The sequence below is a fragment of the Polyodon spathula genome, chromosome 8, assembly GCF_017654505.1.
Source record: "Polyodon spathula isolate WHYD16114869_AA chromosome 8, ASM1765450v1, whole genome shotgun sequence".
Lineage (NCBI taxonomy): Eukaryota > Metazoa > Chordata > Actinopteri > Acipenseriformes > Polyodontidae > Polyodon > Polyodon spathula.
Window position 1 is genome coordinate 29,117,182 of NC_054541.1, and position 25,569 is coordinate 29,142,750.

A 25,569-nucleotide genomic window follows, 5' to 3' on the forward strand; every position below is an offset into this window, starting at 1 on the left:
CAACACAGTTCTTGCAATGTATTTGTAGTTGCTAAAATATAACCACTTGAACTAACTAGGCCTAGGAGAATACAATCCTGTTTAACTTAAATGTGTATTTTTCACTATACACAACTGAAATGCTAAGACGTACTGTACTTTTCTCTCCTCTGGCTCGATGCATGCTGTTATTTGTCTTCCTCGAGTGTACTGACTGATGCAATGTAATAACAAAAACCATTAACCCCAAGCCAGATTCGGATGTGTTGTAAGGCCCGAGTTTTACAGCTTGGTTCTCACTCAGCTCGACAATGAAACTTGGTTGTCTGAGAGTGTCTGATAATATTTGTGGGTATACACTGTATAGGAAAGACAGGCAGGACAGAAGAGGAGGAGGGGTAGTGCTATACATAAGAAACAGTCTTGAAGCCCATGTGTTAAACCTGGACAAAGAAAATAAAGCCGAATCAATATGGGTCAGAATAACGGACAAAAATTCAAAGGGCATAATAATAGGAGCATGCTATAGACCGCCAGATTCAGACGGTGAGCAAAATAATCTGTTATACAATGACATTAGAAATGCGTGTAGCAAAGGAGAAGCCATACTAATGGGGGATTTCAACTTCCCCCATATACAATGGGAAAACCCGGTGGGTAGCACGAAGGATGAAATAGAAATGGTGGAAATGACAAATGACTGCTTCCTAACACAATTTGTCAAGGCACCGACTAGAGAGGAGGCATGCCTTGATTTAGTCTTTTCAAGTAATGAAGATAGAATAACTAAAATAGAGGTCAGAGAACCACTGGCAAACTCAGACCACAACATGGTCTCATTTGAAGTGTTTTTTAAAACCCCAAAAGTAATGACTAAAGCTAAGGTTTACAATTTTAGAAAAGCAAACTATGAAGGTATGCAACAGAGAATAACAGAAGTAGATTGGAGTAAAATAGAGAAAACACCTACAGAAGAAGGATGGTTGTGCTTTAAAAATGTAGTACTAGAGGCACAAAACAATTACATCCCTAAAGTAGACAAATCTAAATGTAAAACTAAATTGCCAAAATGGTTTAATAGATCAATTAAAAAAAATATTCAGCGAAAAAAGGCACTTTACAGAGCATTAAAAAGGACCAAAAAGAAAGTTCGCAGAAAGAGTACACGGAACTGCAAACGGAAGTCAAAAAGGAAGTTAGAAAGGCCAAGAGAGAAATAGAAATGAACAATGCTAAGGGAGCTAAAACCAATTCCAAAATGTTTTTCCAATATTACAACAGCAAGAGAACATTCAAAGAGGAGATTAAATGTTTAAGAGATACAAATGGCAAAATCATAGATAAAGAAAAAAAAATAGCAAATATATTAAATGATTACTTTTCACAAGTTTTTACAAAGGAAGATACTGACAACATGCCCCACATGTCATCCAGTTCCTATCCAGTTTTAAATAACTTTAGCATAACTGAGGCAGAAGTGTTAAAGGGACTAAAACAAACTAAACAAATCCCCTAGGCTGGATGAGATCCTCCCAGTAGTACTCAAATAAATGAAAGAAGTAATTTACAAACCACTAACCAAGATCATGCAGCAGTCTCTTGACACGGGTGGTACCGACAGACTGGAAAATTGCAAACGTAATACCGATCCACAAAAAGGGAAACAAAACTGAACCAGGTAACTACAGACCAGTAAGCCTGACTTCTATTATATGCAAACTTATGGAAACTATAATAAGAAATGGAATAAAATAAAAATGGAAAATTACCTATATGGTAACAGGGTCCTGGGAGACAGTCAACATGGTTTTAGGAAAGGGAGATCGTGTCTAACTAACTTGCTTGATTTTTTTGAGGATGCAAAATCGCTAATGGATAATTGCAAAGCATATGACATGGTTTATTTAGATTTCCGGAAAGCTTTTGACAAAGTCCCGCAAAAAAGATTAATTCTCAAACTGAACGCAGTTGGGATTCAAGGAAACACATGTACATGGATTAGGGAGTGGTTAACATGTAGAAAACAGAAAGTACTGATTAGAGGAGAAACCTCAGAATGGAGTGTGGTAACCAGTGGTGTACCACAGGGATCAGTATTAGGTCCTCTGCTATTCCTAATCTACATTAACGATTTAGATTCTGGTATAGTAAGCAAACTTGTTAAATTTGCAGACGACACAGAAGTAGGAGGAGTGGCAAACACTGTTGTAGCAGCAAAGGTCATTCAAAATGATCTAGACAAGATTCAGAACTGGGCAGACACATGGCAAATGACATTTAATAGAGAAAAGTGTAAGGTACTGCACGCAGGAAATAAAAATGTACATTATAAATATCATATGGGAGATACTGAAATTGGAGAAGGAATCTATGAAAAAGACCTAGGAGTTTTTGTTGACTCAGAAATGTCTTCATCTAGACAACGTGGGGAAGCTATAAAAAAGGCTAACAAGATGCTCGGATACATTGTGAAAAGTGTTGAATTTAAATCAAGGGAAGTAATGTTAAAACTGTACAATGCACTAGTAAGACCTCATCTTGAATATTGTGTGCAGTTCTGGTCACCTCGCTATAAAAAAGATATTGCTGCTCTAGAAAGAGTGCAAAGAAGAGCGACCAGAATTATTCCGGGCTTAAAAGGCATGTCATATGCAAACAGGCTAAAAGAGTTGAATCTGTTCAGTCTTGAACAAAGAAGACTACGTGGCGACCTAATTCAAGCATTCAAAATTCTAAAAGGTTGACAGTGTCGACCCAAGGGACTTTTTCAGCCTGAAAAAAGAAACAAGGACCAGGGGTCACAAATGGAGATTAGACAAAGGGGCATTCAGAACAGAAAATAAGAGGCACTTTTTTACACAGAGAATTGTGAGGGTCTGGAATCAACTCCCCAGTAATGTTGTTGAAGCTGACACCCTGGGATCCTTCAAGAAGCTGCTTGATGAGATTCTGGGATCAATAAGCTACTAACCACCAAACGAGCAAGATGGGCCGAATGGGCTCCTCTCGTTTGTAAACTTTCTTATGTTCTTATGTTCTTATAACAAATAGCCAGTGGAAAACCACTGGCCCTCATGCCCTAGACCAGCACGGCTCAGCTGTGCCAGTGGAAAAGTGGTATTTGAGAACCAACCTTTCTGTAACCAACACCAAATCAGGATTAGCTTCATATCAAACAAACAATAAGACTTGTCTAGCATTTGATGATTCCAAGCAACCTGAGTCTCTTAAGACACTATACCATATGCACATAAACTAATACTGTATTTATTAAATTGAAAATTAACTCTTATTCACATTTTGTCCAAGACTGCACTTAAATCGGCTGTGAAATGCTTTAATTGTAAAAATTATTTTCTTGGCCATTAGCTATAAAATGTGTTTTCATTCAGAAACAATTGTAAAAAAAATAATACAAACTAATGTACTTCAGCATGCCCATTGATTAGCTTTATGGACTTTTAATTCTAGGGAAATGCAATGTAAAAATCGCATAACAATGGATGAAATCGATATGACTTTGAACTAAGTGACTTGAATACAATTCTCACTGAAATAATTTAGAAATCAGAAACATTTTAGTTTTGGGCTATTGTCATAATCATTTTGTTTTGCAAATCTTCTTCATTAGGCCCCAAAATACTTTGATATACTACTGAAAAATAACTCTGTCCAGAGAAACAAACAATACCAAATTGTTTATGTAAACTAAGAGAAAAACTTTGGTATAACATATACAGAAATTAGAAATCTGTTGCAAACAGGGAGTGTATAACAGAGTGTGTTGTCAAATCTAAGTAACACATTACAGTTTAAGAAAGATAATTTCTAAAATGTATTTCATACATTTGAAAGGGTTATACTTACTGTTTGATGTATATTTTAATTACATTTTTTAATTACTGAAAAGTAAACCTCATATGAGGCATTGCATGTACTTTAAATCCACCACCAGTAAATCCGACTGTCTACGACATCTCACAAGAGCTCCCAACATGAACAAAACTGGACCCCATGCGATAGAGACCTGTGACCAGGGTGGCTGGTGGTGACATCAGGCCAGGAAGTGAATGGAGGCAACCGCAGACTGGGGTATAGAATGCGCTGATGCACGTATTTATTAAATAAAATAAAAGGTTTAAACAGAACACCAAAAACAAAACGGCGAGGTGGACAAAACAAATAGACAAACAAAACACTAACAAACAACAAGTACCATGCTGACGCTTCCTCCACAGATAGCAATTGTTGTTATTATCTGTTTCTCTCCTCTCTCTCTCCTGTACCTTCTCAATGTACATACAACCCTGTGTGTGTGTGTGTGTGTGTGTGTGTGTGTGTGTGTGTGAGAAACATTCATTCTTTCATTCCTACCTAATTTTGACAAAGTTATAACTTGGTTAGTATAGTACTGTCATGTCATGTTGAACAGTGAGCAAGGTTTACAATACAAAAAAAACCTAAAAATGTAACCAAACACAATGTACAGCAATAAGCAATACATTTGTTTGCCTTCTTAATTTCCTGGCAGGTTAGAATGTGTTTTAAATCAATGCCTCATTACTACTACTACAGTGTTTTTATCTTATTTTGAAATCTAGCAATGAGATTCAGCAGTTGCCTGCTTCTTTCAATGTAGATACTGTATGTTCTAAATCATATTTAGATGCATTAAAGACTACACACAGCTATAACTGATAGTGTCATTACTTGGCATGTCTGGCTAGCAATGCGATCTACAAACTGGTGGTTGAAATTTTGACTCCTTGAAACAAACCTGTGAATATTATTGTACTATATGTATCCTAAGAAAACCACATATCTAACCATGTAAAACTGACTTTAGAGAAGCAGGCACATCCTTGAAATTTGTGGAAGTGAGTAATTGCATTTCAGGATGAGACATTAAGCAATTGTACAAAGACTGTGGGTCATATTATAATGTACTGTATCAAAACCCGAACGTTGCCTCACCTCTGCATATCAGCAGCCATTCAGGGTGACTAAATATTACTCCTAAACAATGGATGCAACCAAGCTGCTGAACTCTGGCAGCAAGGGCCCAGCCTTGGAAATATCCAACTCGATGGGCATCTGCCCAATAGGCCCTGCTGAAATGTGACGAGTTTGACTAAACCTAGATGGGTTTCTTTCAAATGCAGCTCACCCTTTGTGCCCTTAGACAACAGCAGCAAGTCACCACCACCAGGATTCTAATCAGCGAGCTCCAATGACTTACTCTCCATTTCCACAGAGATTGTCTTTCATAAAACTTATAAAAGGGTCAAAAAACCAAGCAACACTTGTCAAGGACAAATTGGGCCAGCCTCTTGGAACCACAGTACATGCTGGCATTATGTTGTCCATAACAAAGCAAAAAACATAAAAAAGGCTACATGATGGCGTTAGAGAAGGAAGCTAGATTACAACTGCAAAGAAGATGAATCAAACCCAAACTGTACTCACACGGCACTGTCCGGAGGTAGAGGTTATCCCGGATGATCTGCTGAAGCTCGTGGTCCACAGAGCCCTTTTGGAACCGTAAATTGAGGTAGTGGCGAAGGTCTTTGTCTACAGCGCCCCCTGCATACCAAAAAGAAAGTTACAAATAAAAAGGAACAGTTACATTCGTTGCAAAGTATAACAAGAGTCACATTCTCTTTATGGACTTGTGATTTAATCTCAGCGTGACAAAAAATAAAAAAGGGTGACCATTAAATGCAATCATCTGTAATACAATCTTGTTTTACTTACCGTAGTAGAAACTGATTCTATAACAGCACCAAAACCCTGGCTGCATGACATCTTTTAGGTCATTGTGTTTATTTTGTAATTAAGGACTTATTTTGAAGTCACAGAAAGCATGCCTCAGGTGCTTTAATGGTTGTTCCATCACTGAAATCAATTTAAACAAATTATCAGTGACCTTACATAGGAACAAAAAAGGAGGAAATAAAAGCAGAAACTGTAATGAAATAACAAATGAATACGAACTTACAATTTCTCATCTGCTAACAGGGCAGTTTCACTTGAACTTTTTTTGTTTTTTTCTTTAAAGCTATAGTTTGGCAGTTCTTAATAGTACATATCGTAGCATTCTATAGACTACCCTGCAACAAATTGTCAATATAGTCTCAATAATATTGATGGGATTTTGATCAAAGTGATTGATTCACTAGAGTAAATTAAAAGATGTTTTCGTGCATTTGTTGATTAATTTATTATGTTTGTTCATTTTTGGAGCAGACAACAGCATGGATTTTACACTGTTAAATCGAGGCTATGTTGAAAATGACCCCTCATTTAGGTTACATATCCCGGTTTTAAAGGCATGCATTAGGAAAACAAATGTAACTTAAAGTAAAACAAAAATATGTTAGTAAACAATATTACATTTGTAATTACAGAAAGTAGGGTTATTAGTGTCATTTTATGATTTGTTGAGATTACCAAAGCTGCATTTGCGGCGAGGAATTATTGTTTTCTTGGCATGTTAATTCATTTGTAAACTTAAACACTCACTCATAAAAGGAGGCTATGTGGTCCAGTGGTTAAAGAAAAGATCACCTGTTCAAATCTTGGCTCACTCACATACAATGGATGGAATTGATATGACTTTGAGCTAAGTGACTTGAATACAATTCTCACTGAAATAATGTATAAATCAGAAACATTTTAGTTTTGGGCTATTGTCATAATCATTTTGTTTTGCAAATCTTCTTCATTAGGCCCCAAAATACTTTGATATACTACTGAAAAATAACTCTGTCCAGAGAAACAAACAATACCAAATTGTTTATGTAAACTAAGAGAAAAACTATGGTAAAACATATACAGAAATTAGAAATCTGTTGCAAACAGGGAGTGTATAACAGAGTGTGTTGTCAAATCTAAGTAACACATTACAATTTAAGAAAGATGATTATAATTAGGGCTTGATGTTTTCGGTTTTAACTGATAATAACCAAAAAAAAAAAAAAACACCCCTGAAGACCTATTTAGAAAATCTGGTTTTTATTTTTTATAATGCCAGTCATTTGCTACAAAAAGAAAACGTCTTTCAGACTTGCATTGTGCAAAGATATTGCAACTGACCAATCTGCATTGCTTTATGGACCTTGTTCGAATGACTTGGTTGTAAGATTTTTTATTATTATTATTGTTTAGGACCAATAAATTCAGGACCAGTATGTTAGGTTAACATTTACATTTACAAAATTAATAATTTGTGTAAAATATTAAAAGTATTACAATTAATAAAAATAGAATCAATAAAAAATGCTTCCTGTTAAAAGGCTAATAAATCAGATATTTCAAATTGTCTGTTAACGTTAAGCATGCTTTGCAGTACTGCATTAGTGTTTGACTTCTAATCTTTTCTATAAAGTTATTTAAGAGTCTTGTAGTCAATAAGTTTTATTGATAAACCAGGAAGTGGGTTGAATTGAGATGTTGGAAAGCAATGTGTACAGTGTGTGGGTTGCAGGAATACAATTGCACGACTATAATATGTCTTTAGCCAGCTGAATTATTTATTTCTTCACCACATCTGAACCCCAACATTACAGTGTGATAGATACGCGGTCAGTAATGGGGGTTAAAACAAAATACTTCTCACAATTCTCAGATGCAGAATGCATCCAGGAGTTCTAAATTGCCTGAATCCTAAACGTGGACATCCTCACTTCAACACAGCATGTTAATGTTTGTTTAGTAAATCGTACCATGTATTATAGGAACTGAAAATTGATGCATTTGAGCGTTGTTTATTTTTAGTTACTGGAAAATAATCGATTTTGCCAAATAATAATAATACCCCAGAACTCAACAAAAAATAAAACCCCCAAAAATTCAAGCCCTAGTTATAATTAAGACTTCCTATTATCAGATTAAACTGATAAAAACCGATCAAACACCCCCTGATACAAACAATGATCTGTGAATATCCAATAAACACAGGAAAAACACTGGAAATGCTTAGTCAATTCACCTTTTTCCCTGTGTGAAAAATAAATAAAATAACCTACTGTAGAAAAACAAACAAAAAATTCCCTTTTGGTAAATGTCCCTCCTTCCTGACTTGCATCTCATTCGGAAATCTTTAACCCTACCCCAACTACTGAGTGGCAGCAAATTCCTACCTTTTTTTTATTTAGCAAAATTTAAAACGAGACTACAATTAGAAACAGGTGTTGGTCTTGCTCGTGAGATTTAAAGTTATATTACAGTTTGATATTTACACGATCGTGGAATTTAAAACAGAATTGCAAATTGTGGTGAAAAGGCAGAATTGAAGTGTGCAAGTACTGTCAACTTACTATACATATTGTGCCAGAAAAAAATGCCCAAGAATTTTGGTAACTGAAAACAATAATTTCATACAGTATATAAAAAAGTGAAAGCCCTAAACAAAATAATAATAATAACAACAACAACAATACATTTATAGCCAACTCGAAAACAGCTAGAAATAAACAACGAAACGTGAAATGAACATAAACAGAAGCCCTGGTTATAATACACACTAGGGCACTGCTTCAGGCAGTTATCGTAGCGCAGGCACAGTGCACATCTTTATGCAAACACAGCTATTAGTATACACTGACACTTTATAAATTTGACAGGAAAACTTGAGGGACATGTTTACTGTATGTGGTTTAGTAAAGTGGAATGGAGCCAAATAGACTACAAGTATAATTCTACCCAAATAAATGCTGAAAGAAAAACTTCACAAGGTATGCCAAATTAAATCTGACTACCCTCTAGAAGTGACCAGATCCCCATAATTAATAAGAATGATGCAAGTACACCGCTTTCTGTAAGATATAGTATATATAAAAGGAATGAGCTCCAGTCATAACAAATGACAGATTTAGATATCAATGAGAACAGTATTCTTGTTTGCCCATTATGTTTTTTATGTTAATGAAACACACCAAACAATGCAAAATAAACTGACAAGCCCCTCTTTATATTGAATGTGTTCAGTCTGCTGTAATTATTGGTAAATGGATAACCCAGATGTTTCAAATTGTGGATCCTAGTTCTCCTGCTTGACACATTTGTCATAAGAGGTTTTGAACTGTAGGGTTCTTCAGTTTATGCTTAGTTAAACCTTAACAGGAAACCTCTTAACAGGAAACCTTAATAGGAAACACAATCTAAAGCTGGAAAGCAATTTGATAACAGGTTTATTTTTTTAATCTTTAAAAGAAGAAAATGAATTTTATGCCACCTTAGAAATGTGGCTGAAAGGGATTGATTTTTAGACATTAATATTATTTCCATCACCTTGATATAAGCTATCAAGCTCCGTTGTGCTACTGATGCATTTGTACAGTAAGTAACCTTCCAATACACCCCACCCCACCCCACTCCACTCCACTCCACTCCACTCCCCTCCCCTCTCCTCTCCCCTGCAGGTCACAGAATAAGTCTTGTTAGCAAAAATGAATTAGGATGAAAAATGGCTGGTGCCTTTTAAGTAAAACTATACAATGTAATGAATACAGTTCTACTCTTAAAGCAAGATAATAATAATAATAATAATAATAATAATAATAATAATAATAATAATAAATAATAATAATAATAACAACAACAAAAGAAAAAAAATAAATATATATATATATATATATATATATATATATATATATATATATATATATATATATATATATATATATATATATATATATATATGCAAGCACTTTGAGTCATACTATATAGAACAGCTGCTGTAGCTCTTACCTTAGGTAACACATAGTTAAATGTCTATTGTCATTCTAAACATAATCTTTCCACAAACTCCATTTCATTGTCTTCCATCCCTCCAGAAATATCATCAATACTATCAAGGAGACAACAATAGATTGGCATTTAATATGAAACCTGACAGTTTCACATTACTATAGCAGAATCCCATCAAAATGAATTGTAATCGTCTTGTAACTGCTATAGAAAAACATGCTAATGGAACACCTTTCCATTCCCAGAACCAACAAAATTAACTAGTGCAAATTAATAATTAATCTGCTGCCAGTGAGCAGTATTAACACACAGCTTTTACTTCAAACCTGAGCACATTTAGCAGCACAAAAGCTCCAATGACTTCAGTTGCAAATCCTTCCGATTTTAACACAACACACATGCTTCCAGTTTAATAATCATGCAAAAATAATACTATGGAAATTAGATACAAGTAAGATAACAGTCTTAATAATGTTTATGCATCTTAAACCTTAAACCACCTCAACAAAGTCTAATCTTCAAAACATACAACCTTTTTTTTTTGTTAATGCTTAAAATGAAAGACAGCCCATGGCTATAATAAAGTATATTTAGCATCCACCACCAAAAATACAAAACACCCACACCACTGACATAGCTTTCTACTGAAACAGCTATCGCAAAAGCTGTAAAAAGCACCTCTTTTGCAGTTTTCACAGATGTTCCGTATTGCTCTGCAGGTATGCCCCAACTGACCTGTTCACTTGGTTTGCTCCAGCTCTACAAATGCCCCAATTTTAATTGTATCTAAGGATTTGTAGCGGTTGGTGGGAGCATCCCTGTTCCTTCTAATATAAGAGAGACAAGAGAGAGGAGACTGTTGGGAGGCAACATAAGAAGGCTCTGTGGTGGGGGCCTATCAGAATTAGTTGTTTTTTTTCCAATTCATCATGAGGAAACCAAGGTCCTGCAGCTCCCCCTGTCTGACATCCTCTCTTCAGCAGATACAGAAGTGGCTGTGTGATACAGATGCTTTCTGTCAGATTGTAAAAATTGCCAACGTTCCAACAGCAGATGTACTCTGCTAACTGACATAAGATGAAATCGTTCACCTTATGGAAAACGCATTGACATGTGCAAACATATGAGGATATGAATGCACCCAAAGGTGGATTAAGACTTCTTGGGGCCCTGGATCACAAAGAACATTGGGGACCAACCAACCCCATTAAAACAGCAGTAAAATGCATGAACATGCATGTAGAACGTTTACCTGCTGCATTAATATAAAGCAAATTGTATCAAAATATACTACTTCAATGAAACTGCTTGATTTTGTCAAAACAACTAAATAAAATACCTATATTTGCATTCGTAAAAACACGAACAATTACAAACCTACATTCGTTAGTCCACTGCCCTATGCAAAAAACACTCTACACTGGCCTCCTGACCAAAACTTAAATAATAATCATTGTGCTTTAAAAAAATGTTTTTTATTTGCAGATCCATAATACCTCCAAACAATGTATATATCATTATTAAAGGTGGCAGCCTTCTTTAATGGAATATTTTACCAGAAAACACCAAACCCACTGCAGAATAAATTTGTTACAAAAAGAAAAAAAGTGATAAGATTCATGTATATAACACAATATAATACATGACTTGTGAAATGATTAAAAAAATTAAACAAAATGTGTAGATAATTGAAAAATGAGGTATAGTTACCTACATTTCAGGTTTTACATTAGGATATGTTTTGTGTGTAAACTAGTGACTAATACAATGTTCTTTAACACTGGGATAGCAGCGCTACTGCTTCAGATATTTAATACATCCCAACAGTTTATATTCACATTAAATAATTACATCCATGAATCCATGCACTCAAGTCAAAAATCTTTTCAAAACTAAGAAATGTAGCAAGTAACTGTTGTTTAGAGAGTTCACACAGGTAGCCATTTACAACAACACGCACACTCTTAACATGTGTGTGGAAAACAGACGCAGTACTGTATTTGACTTGACAGTGGAGAGCGCCTTCAGCGACAGATATCTGATATACTTACAAACACTCTGATATTGTATTCATCCATTATTATATTAAAGAATATTTGTTTATTGATACATTTTTTCTATATTTATTTACTGCTATATTTTGATCCACTGGTTACAGTGAGTTTTACTAGGGGCCCCCTAAATGGCTGGGGCCCCTGGGTTAATCCATGAATGCACCACAAGCAAATGTGAAACAAGCAATGTGACTGGTTGAGCAAGGTTCCAATTGGACAGTTGGAGCCTTGTCACATATTCTAAAATCATTGCGCTGTCTCACAGAATTTAAAGTATCAGACGGTAGCCATCTTGCTTACACTCACAGATGTACAGCTGTAACTATGAAACTGAGTGACCAATTACCTGCAAAAAATCCCAAAGTAGTAAGTAGTCATGCCGATTTGGATGAAGAACAATGAAATGAACTGGAAGGCCCAACAGGGCGTCCGTATTCTCGGGGGTTTGAGGCACTCAACTTCATCTTGTGCCTCACAACGCCCACAAGTCTTCCTTATATTCAACGTATAGGGATGGCCTGTTGGGTCTTATTGCACACATACAACCCGACTGTGGTGCTGGAAATTAGAAAGCTTTTTTTAGTTTTTTTTTTAAGCAGGATTAAACAATAAAATTATATAACAGAATAAAAAACTGTCTGCAGAGCGATTCCCTTTTTATGAAATTTATTAAAACAATTGCACCCTTTAGGATTTTAGGATCTGGCATGAAGAGTCTAAAGGACTAAAACTCTGAACTAGTTAACAAATGTGGTAGTGTTTACTTTTAACAAACAACATGATGAAAGAGCACAGTGACTGCATGGCAGTGTTATCTTACATCACATTCAATAACTGCAATAAGAGACGTTACCAACATACCTCTCAGTGGCACATACAAAAACATAATAATCCATAAATAAAAAAATGTATTAAAGAGGGAATAGTGAAAAAGTGTGGGATAGTGAGATACACATTTTGGAAGCGATTTACACTAGCAGTGGAGAGGAGCTGGCTGCAGAATTAGAAGCACAGGAGCGGAGCAGACTGGGGAAATAAAAGCCTTGGAGCGAGCGGTTTCAAAGAGGAAGAGAGCGAGGAGCGGCGTTTATGAGCACTGCACTCCACTCACATGCTCTGACTACAACAAGTGGCACTGTTCCAAGGAAGTCTACAGCTTTCCCAGAAGGAGGCAGTGCAGAGCTACAGAGAGCACTGGCAATACAAATTAAGAAAACAGCAAACAAACACAGCCATCAAATGTATTTTTGTTTTACTGCAATTAAGCAAAAGCTCCCACCAGGCCCGAGAGGTGATGATCACACAATAGCATTTAAAAGGAAGAAACTAACTTGATAAGGAAAATATTAACACATGTTAAAGCTCCCATTCTATGATCATCTGAATGGCAGCAGCAGCACAGCACAGATCCTACCCAACACTAAAGGCCTGCATATCAAATACTAATTGCCAACTATTGCCATGTAAGGATGAGTGCAGCTATCCTGGCTGTGGTGCTGAAAAACAAACTTTTTCTTTTTTTTAGCAGGATTAAATAATAAAATTAACAATTAACTGGAGACACCACAAACTGTGGACTGAAAAATGTCTGGCCATTTAAATTTCTATACACACAGTAATAACAAGAGCACTTAAATCAGCACCTTCTGTTACTGCAACCAGCTGATAGTAAGATACTCACATACAGTAGGTGTCCAATTACATTAAGAAATCTACTTTTATAAATGTAATCTGAGCCAGGGAAATTTTCATAATATCATGCCTAATGCTTATCTGTGTTTTTTGAAGGAACAATTAATTAGTCAACATACAGTACTGGAAATTTCATGAAAATATAATGGTTATCACATTGGATAAGTCATCCATTTCAAACAGTTACAAACATACTGTTTTGATGCTGTGGTCCTTTTTTATTCATTAGACAGCTTTCATTCTGTTATGCAGTGCTTACATAATTCATTAGCAATGCCTTCTTAAACCACAAGCAGCCCTGGTGCCAGAGCTCATAAGCTGATCTGAGCTGAATGTGAAGTTGAAGTCTCCAAAACACATTTTTACGTTATAGCCGGAATAAATGCACTGCTTCACGTGCTGCGGTTTAAAACAGTCGCATCCTTGCGGCAGTTGTAGTTGTGCTCCAATTAAAGATTTGTTTCAAACATATTTCATGTTTAAATGTTTCATGTCTAAGAAACGAATTTCACATAAACTGTATCAGCTGTGTTTTTTATTACCGTACCTCTAATGCCATTTTCTCAGCCCACTCACGGCATAACTGTTTAGTTACTGGCAAAGAAACACATTAATGGTATATGCAAGAAGGGTTTAAATTCCAGTTTTGTCATTCAATTAGTCTACATTAATAATATCATACAAGCAACTTTACAGTAACAACATTACACTATAAATTACAGTGTTAGACTATACAGTAGAGTATGAGTTAGGCAACTGTTCTGATTTACACAGAAATTGAATTTGAATCTTTTTATTTTATGTGAGTGTGAAACAAACAAAAAAGAGGCTTCTCTTGTAACAAGCAGAAGGTTCATTTGAGAAGTCAATGGCATGCCTTTAAGTTTTACACTGTGCAGTGCATTCAGAAGAAAGTTGCTTTTTTTTTTTTTAAAGTGCTTTCTTATAATGTGGTGTTTCACATACACTATACCTACAGTATAATCCTTCACAATATGTGCAGCTGCTGCCTCCTTGGTTGCTGTCATTCTAACAAAGTGAGAGCCAGACTACCTGTCCTTTGGAGTGCCCATATACTAAAATAAAGGGTGTGTAACGCATGCATATTATTATATTAGTGAATAGAGCGGTCACGCCTTCCTTTTTGCGTGCAGTATGGGTTTCTCTTACACGCAGTATTTCAGGTAATTTAACACCGTTTAGTGCACGAGGCCCTTAATCCCTTAGATAGTGGAAATATCTAGCTAAGGATTTTGTCAAGCTGTATTCTCATATTTTATTGATCAAAAAATTAATGAACGTATAAAAATATTTGTTGGACAGATGTGAAGTGTTAAACATGCCTGCTCAGCACATTTTGGTCCTTGGGTCAAGTCCAAAAATTAATTAGTTGTTATATTATTAATTAGTGCAATACACAACCTAAAAAGTACCTTTTCCCAGTGGCTTTGGAAACTTAAGACCATCTGGAGAATCCAATGGTGGTTTATAATCCAGTACTAGTTAAAAGGTGTAGGGACAGCCCAATCAAATTTTTTTCCTTTCTACTGCTGGTAGCTCTACAGTATCTAGATTAATAACATGATTAATAGTACAGTAATACTAGAAAAAAATGTACATGATAAATCTTAATTTCTTCTGTCAACAAACTGAAAGTTTGTTTTAGTGTACTGCTACTACTACTACTACTGAATAAATTATGATTGAGTGTTTAAAAGATATGAATGAATAACATGCTCATAAAAGAGAATAAGAAAACATACAATAAATGTACAGAAAAATTCATACTAAGGGCCTCGTACACTAAACGGTGTTAAATTACCTGAAGTACTGTGTGGTAAGAGAAACCCAAACTGCACGCAAAAAGGAAGGCGTGACCTCTCTATTCACTAATATAATAATATGCACGAATATAGCAAGCTAAATTCATTTGCCAGTCATCATAGCATGTGAAATGCTGCACGCGTTACACACCCTTTATTTTAGTATATGGGCACTCCAAAGGAAGTCCGTCTCTCTCTGTCAGAATGACAGCAACCAAGGAGGCAGCAGCCGGCACCAGTTAGATCTTCAGTGGGTCTCCTTAGGATGAAGGGAGGCAGCCCGGTGTTATGCAAATTTTTGTATCCTCATAGAATTCTGTATCCCCTTAGATTTGACACCTGCATAGATCAAGATTGCTATATGTGAACGCTTGATGTTTCTGAACAGTATTTACATGTAATAAAATTAAAATGTGTTTTAAAAGAAAAATACAGTTTTATAAGGTTACGTTTAATCAAGGGTTTCGTATATTGAGCAACGCAGGAGGCTGAGCGTACTGTAGAAAATCAGTGGTGTTAAATGTGCTGTTTTATTTTGCTACAGAATTAGTTTGGTCTTGTTTTCAATGTGGGGGTGCCGCAGGACACATAACAATACACACCTGACTGAAATACAAAATAAAATAACTCCTTCTCTATAATGCACTTATAGTGAAGAAAAAAATGTAATTTTCAGTGAATTAACCATGCATAAAGCACCATGTAAAATCAACGCTATACTTTTTAACAAAAAAAAAAAAAAAGGTAACATTCCCACTCATGGATCATTTTAAGTAGCAGTTTTTAAACTATAAATAGCCTGGTTAAACGGCGGTCAGGAGTTCAGTTCGAAGCGACACACAAGCAAACCAAGGGTGAGAAGGAGAGCAGGTCGGGCAAGGGGAAGAGGGAGTGGGCTCTCCCCAGGTTCGGCTGCTGGAGCGGGGCTGAAGTGAAGCTGACGCGTCTCATCACCTGGAGAACGCTGCAGCTCCTCTCGCAGCAAAAAGTAAATACATTAAGAAAGATAAGCACATAATAGGCCTAATATTTATTTAGTTATAAAACGAATGCTGAATAAGATCTCTGTGTTATAAAGTGCCAGTGCAGCATTTCTTCAGTTCAGATATATCAAAAGGCATTGACAGAAATGGAAGTTAGACTGAAAAGTTGTTTACAGTTTGAACAACACCGGTACTGCATTTACTGTAGAAATACTGCATGAATTACTAGTATAGGGAATTGAGGGACATGTCGAGGCACATTATAATCGAGAACCTTATAGGAGAGGGAGCACTGTATATCTATATACAGCACATGTGGCTCAAACTACAGTTAAACTAATGGAATAATATGGTGCAAAACTACAAACATTTCTGTTTTTTTTTTTTTTTTTTAATGAACCTATACAGTTTGTTCAATTAGTAATGTGATCAATATGATAAACTTCAAAAGAAGCTGGATTTAAAGTTAATTGTCTGGGATAATTTAAGACTTCAGTTCGGATCTGAAGAGGATGAACTAATTTATATTTATACATTAAATCTGTATTATTTTGAAAATAAGCACAACAGTAACTCAAAGCAGGCTGGTGGCTATGGGCCTTATTTGGTCAATGCCCAAATAACATAAAGTCAATGGCGTTAGTCACTGTTTGAAACCTTGGTGATATGAATCCTGTTGGTCCGAGTACAAAATCAGTTGTTGTACCAGTCATGCAGCTGTGCTTTCATCTTGCCATCTCTAGTATGTCCAATAGGAATGCACGGGCGGGGTCATGTATTTATTTCCAGTCTTTTGGATCGTTTCCAAGTCACATCTGGTCCGGATTGACATTCGATGACTTCGCGCACATCCAGTGTGGATGCAGCTTTACTAATAGCTTTTGTTTTTAGCAACTTGCAGACATTGTGGTTGTTTTATTATCATCGCACTTTCTGAAATTGTCAGATGCCTGCTGCTTACAAACCGATCATGGCATGGGCCTCATTAAAAAGTCAAAGAGCTCAGGATACAGTGATTATGTATTAACACTATGTATTCCTACACCCCAGGATTTAGAGCTAAAAGAAAATTAACTGTCTAGATCAGTAACAAAACTGATCATCGGCAATCCTTTCATCCACATTAAGAAAGATAAGCACATAATAGGCCTAATATTTATTTAGTTATAAAACGAATGCTGAATAAGATCTCTGTGTTATAAAGTGCCAGTGCAGCATTTCTTCAGTTCAGATATATCAAAAGGCATTGACAGAAATGGAAGTTAGACTGAAAAGTTGTTTACAGTTTGAACAACACCGGTACTGCATTTACTGTAGAAATACTGCATGAATTACTAGTATAGGGAATTGAGGGACATGTCGAGGCACATTATAATCGAGAACCTTATAGGAGAGGGAGCACTGTATATCTATATACAGCACATGTGGCTCAAACTACAGTTAAACTAATGGAATAATATGGTGCAAAACTACAAACATTTCTGTTTTTTTTTTTTTTTTTTTAATGAACCTATACAGTTTGTTCAATTAGTAATGTGATCAATATGATAAACTTCAAAAGAAGCTGGATTTAAAGTTAATTGTCTGGGATAATTTAAGACTTCAGTTCGGATCTGAAGAGGATGAACTAATTTATATTTATACATTAAATCTGTATTATTTTGAAAATAAGCACAACAGTAACTCAAAGCAGGCTGGTGGCTATGGGCCTTATTTGGTCAATGCCCAAATAACATAAAGTCAATGGCGTTAGTCACTGTTTGAAACCTTGGTGATATGAATCCTGTTGGTCCGAGTACAAAATCAGTTGTTGTACCAGTCATGCAGCTGTGCTTTCATCTTGCCATCTCTAGTATGTCCAATAGGAATGCACGGGCGGGGTCATGTATTTATTTCCAGTCTTTTGGATCGTTTCCAAGTCACATCTGGTCCGGATTGACATTCGATGACTTCGCGCACGTCCAGTGTGGATGCAGCTTTACTAATAGCTTTTGTTTTTAGCAACTTGCAGACATTGTGGTTGTTTTATTATCATCGCACTTTCTGAAATTGTCAGATGCCTGCTGCTTACAAACCGATCATGGCATGGGCCTCATTAAAAAGTCAAAGAGCTCAGGATACAGTGATTATGTATTAACACTATGTATTCCTACACCCCAGGATTTAGAGCTAAAAGAAAATTAACTGTCTAGATCAGTAACAAAACTGATCATCGGCAATCCTTTCATCCACATTTCCACAAGCAGGACTCTTTTAATAGGTATATTTTAAAACTAGCAGTTCCTTGGTATACATGGTCTTTACAAACATTTACTGTAATATACAGCTTTGGCCAAATGTTTTGCATCACCCTATAGAAATAACACCTTTTTTTTTTTCATAAAGCCAAATGAAACCTGCCGAATAATGTTACATTAACATATTGAATTACAGTGGCTCTCAAAAGTATTCACCCCCCCTTGGACTTTTCCACATTTTGTGTTACAACATGGAATCAAAACGGATTTAATTAGGAGTTTTTGCCACTGATCAACACATAAAAAGTCCATAATGTCAAAGTGAAAAATAAAATCTACAAATTGTTCTAAATTAATTACAAATACAAAACAGAAAATAATTGATTGCATAAGTATCCACCCCCTTTGAGTCAATATTTGGTAGAGGCACCTTTGGCAGCAATTACAGCCATGAGTCTATTTGGATAAGTCTCTACCAGCTATGCACACTGCAATTTTTCCCCATTCTTCTTTGCAAAACTGCTCAAGCTCCGTTAAGCTGGATGGGGACCTTTGGTGAACAGCAATTTTCAACTCTTTCCACATATTCTCAATTGGATTGCGGTCCGGGCTTTGACTGGGCCACTCCAGGACATTGACCTTTTTGTTTTTAAGCCTTGTGGCTTTGGTTGTATGTTTTGGGGTCATTGCCCTGCTGCAAGATGAACCTTCTCCCAAGTCCCAGGTCTCTCGCAGACTTCAGCAGGTTTTCCTCCAGGATTTCTCTGTACTTTGCTGCATCCATTTTGCCCTCTATCTTCACAAGCTTTCCAGGCCCTGACGCAGAGAAGCATCCCCATAGCATGATGCTTCCACCACCATGCTTCATGGTAGGGATGGTGTTCACAGGATGATGTGCGGTGTTAGGCTTGCGCCAAACATAGTGCTTAGCGTTGAGGCCAAATAGCTCTATTTTGGTCTCATTAGACCATAGAATCTTCTTTCACTTGGTATCAGAGTCTCCCACATGCCTTTTGGCAAACTCTAGCTGAGATTTGATGTGAGTTTTTTCAACAGTGGCTTTCTTTTTGCCACTCTCCCATAAAGGCCAGTTTTGTGAAGGGCTATTGTGACTCAGTGGCTGACTCGGCAGGTAAAATTTCCAGTCTAGCTATGGGGCTGTTTAAAAAAAGCTACTACAGATTTTTAATGTCCTGTTTTCATTTCTTTTTTTCTTTAGTATTAGTATGCATTTCTGATGATAATAAAAAATAACGGTTTGAAATACAGCAATTATATTTGATTTCATTGGTTAATTTGCCTTTCTACCGTGTGTACAGCACTACTGTTGGAATCCGAGCCTGACCCAGTTTATACAGCCAAACCTCATAATCCGGCTCCAATGAAAACAAACTCCATTCCTTTTTAAATTTTTTAAATTTGTTTTTAAATCATGTTACATTGGTACTACTTATCTCACAGTCTGAAGTGCTTAGACCGAGATTTATTTGAAGTCAGTTTGCGGAGAAATGATGCAACATACATTTATAATTTACAATGTTTAAAATTTCCCTGGGAAAGTGCAGTCCCAGGGATAAAAAAATAAATAAATCCCCCCCCCCCCCCCCCCCCCCCCCCCGAAAGAAATACCCCCCCCCCCCCCCCCCCCCCCCCCCAATCAAATTGCACCCTGCTATACGGTACCTTACATATACTGCACACACTTTACAGAAATAAATAATTGTACACTTACACAGAACATTTGACTGCAAGTAAAACACACAGCCTACCTGCTGCTTTTCTTCTCTGTTGGTATGTGTCAGACTTTCTTTGCACAAGCAACTAATTTTAATTATTAGTCTACATCTTGCGATTCGAACCACTGGAGTCCATCAGTATGTCTGAAAGCTTCTCGCCTCTTTCCAACTGATCGATCACAATTAGTTTAAACTCCACAGAGTACGAGTTTACATGCCCTCTCAATTTTAGTGATTCAGTAGCTACTTGCATCTGTTCTTCCATTTATTTTCATCTTGTCTTTGGTGTCAGTATAACAGCATTTTTTTTTCAGTGCGTCTCTCTGGATCATGCAATTCACAGTGACCTAGCATCACACTTAACTGGATATTACTGGGAGACAAACGTTGTGTCCAGCTTTTCCAACTGCGGCACAACAATGTCTGTATTAGAGATGGACTACTGTATTACAAACCTAAAACTAGGATTGCACACATGAATTCCAGTTAGAAAAGAGAAACATACACCCTAACGTGAGGCGAGCTAATTAACAGATTGAATTAGTACATCAAAGGGCCTTACTATGTCAAGAATGTAACATCTGCTGTGCAGTTACAGTACAGAGTACTGCTTAGCTATTATCCCAATAACAAACACCAACATTTCATAAAATCACCCAGGCTTTGTATCTAAGGCATACCCATATAGTTAACCTTTGATGCAAGTTCAAGCTATTTTATGTTGGCTTTTGCGAAGAATAATTCAAAAAATATCCCAAGGATTTTAAAACTTTTTTAGGTTGGCCATTGAACAGCACTCTAAAAAAGTAGATGTCTCGAAAAACACCTTGTATGCATTGATCTGGGCATATCCAAAGCAAAAATAAAAGGTTTAAAATTCACTCTAAATGTTTAGTCTAAAGGCCTTTGCACAATTGATCCGTTCCATCATTTAGCATCATTCATCCGAAGAAGTTGTGCGTAAATCCACTGCACACTAGTTGTGTTAATATCGTACTTCAGAGCTCTGGTGTGCAGTGGAGGCTTTACTAAATATACCTAGTTTCAGTATTTTAAATTGCACATAACTTTATAAAAAAAAGATCAACAAATGCTGCTGGAAGTTAAAACGTTTGCTAATTATTATGTTTCTACTAGATCTATAATAATGTTGTTACGCAACACATAATAAAAAACATGATATTACACAACACAGTTGTCATAGCATCAGAAACTATATGACCAATGTTACATTTTTCAAACACTCGCTCCTGTAATAAATATATCTAAAAGTTGGTAAGCTAGCAATGAGCTACCGAAAATACTTTACAACAATGACCTTCTATTACTCTCTGTGTATGGAGCCAGAAATTCCATGTCTGCCCCTCTTTTAAGCCCTGACCGCTCTATTGCCCTGTCACACTTCTTTCTCGGATATGTGTCTCCAGATTAAGCCTTTGTTTCTTTACTTCCTTGACTACAACTGAAATAAAAAGTATATGCTTTAATAGCCTATACTGCACAAAATCCACATGTTTATGTATGCTGTCAGTTCATAATTTCATGTTTTACAATGCATATCATTCACGCCCAAGTCTTTTTTTTTTTTTCAAAGTCTTTGTAATCTTTGTTGGATTTATCATAAGTAATTTTTGTTTGGCGGCACACACAATTAGATTTTCCATTTTATTCAGGGAACTGCAAGAATCCATGTGTTTTCCAAGTAATTTTTCATTGGTCATTGTCATTTTTAACACAAGTCAAATCGGATCAAATCTAACTTCTATTGATTCCAAAACTGACACATCACCGTAGTACGACAATTATGGACTCAGTGAGCAAGATGCAACAGGGAATGCACACAATGTATTTTTTTTCTTCTTAGATGCACGTTAAAATCGGATGCATGATTGGATCCAGTGTGCAATGGCCTTAAGCATGCAACACTGCACAACTGCAAAAACGGCAGTTTTCCTCTCACTCAGCTTAATGTTGATCCAGCTATTTTGTCCTAGGCATCTCTCTGCCAAAGAGGGACCATCTGCACAATTGTGTTAAATTGTGTAGTGATTTTGTAATACAGACCAATGGGAGCTGGAGGCAAGCTTAAAACCACCAAGCTTATTTAAATTCTGACCTTAGACAGATTAAAACCAGGACCCCCAAGGGTGAAATACATAAGAAACCTGTGAATAAATCACTTATTACCACAATAAGCAAGTTATAAAGCAGCTGCTAAGAATGAACCACTCTAAACAGCTCTAGTCTCTAGAAGAGTCTCACAGGAAAACATACATAATAATGTGGAACTATACTGTTATACTTGCTTGGTTCTGATCAATGTGGCATGACTAAGATCTTTTCTCATAAGCAAGCCCTGCTGGAAGCAAGCAGATTTTAGAGCAACAAAAAGTCCTTCGGGTTATGAGGTCATAATCTATTTGCATGAGCACTGTTGGCAAACAGAGGATTCTGCGTGTATGAGTTAATTTTCAAGCAGGTACTGTACCATGGGTACGATGTTATCTGTACATGTCTAGTGTGCTTTGAATTTGGAATTAATTTTACACCTCGCTGGGTTTGCATAGTGGAGGCGTCCATACATAGTGTCACACTTTATAGTTTAACATTATATATGTTACTGAGATATGCAGGCGATATGTTTCCTGCTTTCTGTCTGCCAGTACAATAGCTATGGCCAAAAGTTTTGCATCACCTAGAATTGTAGGATTGAGATATAATTAAAATTATATGAACATACTTAAATATTTTATTTAACATAATGTAATCAAAGAAACTACAGAATTATACCACAAAGTCTACCGGCAGCCGTAACAGTATTAAAGTATTTCATGTTAGATTCTAAAATGTCAAATTTTTTAAATGTTTTCAGTTTTACGATAAGTATACAGAAAACTACAATGTGGAATGTCATTCAATCTATTAACATTATTCAGTAGGTTTCATTCGACTTTATGAAGCAATATTAGTTAATTCTGTAGTGCGATGCAAAACGTTTGGCCATAGTAGTAGGAAGGAACATGTTACTACTGTAACTAACTTACATCTATAACTTTGAACACTCAATTGTTAAATAGAAGGACTGAAAATAAACTCAAAAACAAAACACTTACTAACGTGTATTCTTTTTGAAGAGACCTGAATCATCTGTGGAGCACAGAGTTTTAGTTTTTTACAGGGTACAGGGGAAAAAGCTTGACTGCTTCAATCAATCTGCATCCTGCAGACAAACAGAAATCTAACAGTTAGCTCTTTTAAATGGGATTTACCAGCACTACGCCTGTTAGGCTGTTCTGCACACTAGTCAGTAACTGTTTCAACATTTGCTTTACAAAATATAACTGTCATTCCATGAATAATTCACTAGTGCACCCTGTAACTGACTGAACAATGATTTTCTCTGAGTGATTCTGGCAGGAGGGCTGATTTAGATGACACAATACTTAGTTAATATGCTGTGGACTCATTTACTGTCCTTTCTGGAAAAATATCATGTTTTCTGCTGAATTCCATTCTGCAACATAACTGGTTCATTAAAGACATAATGACAGGTGCATTCTGTTATGATCTAACAGTAACTGCCTTCTCCAAACACACACTGTATAAGCTGTATGCTTACACTTAATGTACCGGCCTTACTGAATTTATATTACAAATCTACTGCCGTTGTAATGTAGTGATTATAGGCTAATTCAGGAGATCCCAAAAGCACCCAAACTGTTGAAATGTCAATGCTGTTTCAACTTTTCCGCAAGATAACGTAAAGAGGTTCAGTTAGTGAATCATCTGTCGACCTAGAAACATTTTCGGAATATTCCGAAAGTCTGTTTTTGGAAAACAACACCTAGAAATTTCCGATTAAATTATGAAAACTAACAACGTGTATATAATGTAAACACACTTTTCGGAAAACTATGACCCTTTTCTCCTGCACGTGGTTTTAGAAAACAGAGAAAATAATAATCTGCAGTCAGTATGCATGCAGCCATTTGTCTAGTTAGGGATAAGTCTGTATGTACAGTATTTGTGTTTTCCAGCTTTAAAATGGCGTGATAATTTAAAACAATGTCTGCAAAAGAAACTGGTAATATAGAACAGGATGAGCTGTTGGGCAAAGAATACCACAATATCATTAAGTTTATGAATGCATTGGTTTCATAGGACCCCAACTCCCTGAAATTTGCTTTTCCACTCTTTGGCTCTCCATCTCCATAACCAATCGTTGCTCTTCATATGACTCATGTGACTTCTCCAGGAAGAACACAACTGAGAAATGTTCAAGAGTGTAGGAACGGTAAGGAATACTCCTGATCGATAAATGTCTTAAAACAGTAAAAAGCCGCTAAATAGTGTCTGTGCCATGTTTCCTACTTATTTTACATTTACATCACATCCTCAAACATAAAGCAAACAGACTATTGAGTAACTTAAGAACCTAATAAACACTGAGAATTGATTTTGAAAAACAGACAAGAGTACTTAATACTTACAGTAGTGTAGGTCATGATAATTGTTGCCATTGAGAAGTACACAGAACTGTTATACATCCACTTAGAGAAACAAAGTGTAGGCAAAATTTTAAATTGAGAAAAGAAAGTTGAATGCCATTACATTTACACAAAATGCTGTAAAAGAGATGTAGATTGATTACATGATGTGCAATACAGGAAGAGAAGTATTAGGCCATTACTCATGTTGATGCTATGCTGTATTTATTCACCTCTACTGACTGCTTTATTGAAAATTTGCAAAGCATCATATTACATTAGCTATATTATCTGCTGGGTAAATCTAGTGCAATTCAGAGTCCTGATCATTTTTTATGTTTGTAGTAATTTTATAATTTAGATGAATTGGCCATATGTTTTCCAGCTAAATGCATTTCATGGTGTGACACCAAGAAGAAAAAAAAAACTGCTGTAATAATATTCTTATTGCTACCTGGCTTCAGGCTTCAGCTCTCTTGTATCTGCTTCTATAACAATGACCAAACTATTAACAGAAAATAATCGTATCATTATAGCATGACACAGACATGAAATGAAAGGCCAGGGGCTGTTCCCTTTCAATTCGAAGATGCCCACCACAACATAATACTTATGGGACAGGTCTGCCTATTGGTAGGTATTTACTGAGCTCTATATCAGAGCTGCTGATATGCCCCTTCCTGGGGTGACATCCTCGGTCCCGCTTACCTAGGGGTTAAACCTGTCAGCCCACGGAAGCCATTTCTCTTTTTGCCTCTCAAGATGATAAAGTAAGACCTCTGTGTTTAGCAACTGAGTGTAAAATTAAGAACTTTTCCCTGCATTCGT

General features: G+C 36.2%; 1 protein-coding gene across 8 annotated transcripts in view; it reads right to left on the reverse strand.

Annotated features, from left to right (window-relative positions):
• The window catches only part of magi2a (membrane associated guanylate kinase, WW and PDZ domain containing 2a), a 318,611-nt gene that overhangs the window by 218,058 nt on the left and 74,984 nt on the right, over positions 1–25,569 (reverse strand). For all 8 annotated transcript variants that reach the window (XM_041257504.1, XM_041257508.1, XM_041257502.1 and 5 more), the window contains exon 2: positions 5,446–5,562. In XM_041257504.1, the coding sequence (XP_041113438.1) occupies positions 5,446–5,562 (117 nt within the window). The remainder of the gene's footprint in view (positions 1–5,445; positions 5,563–25,569) is intronic.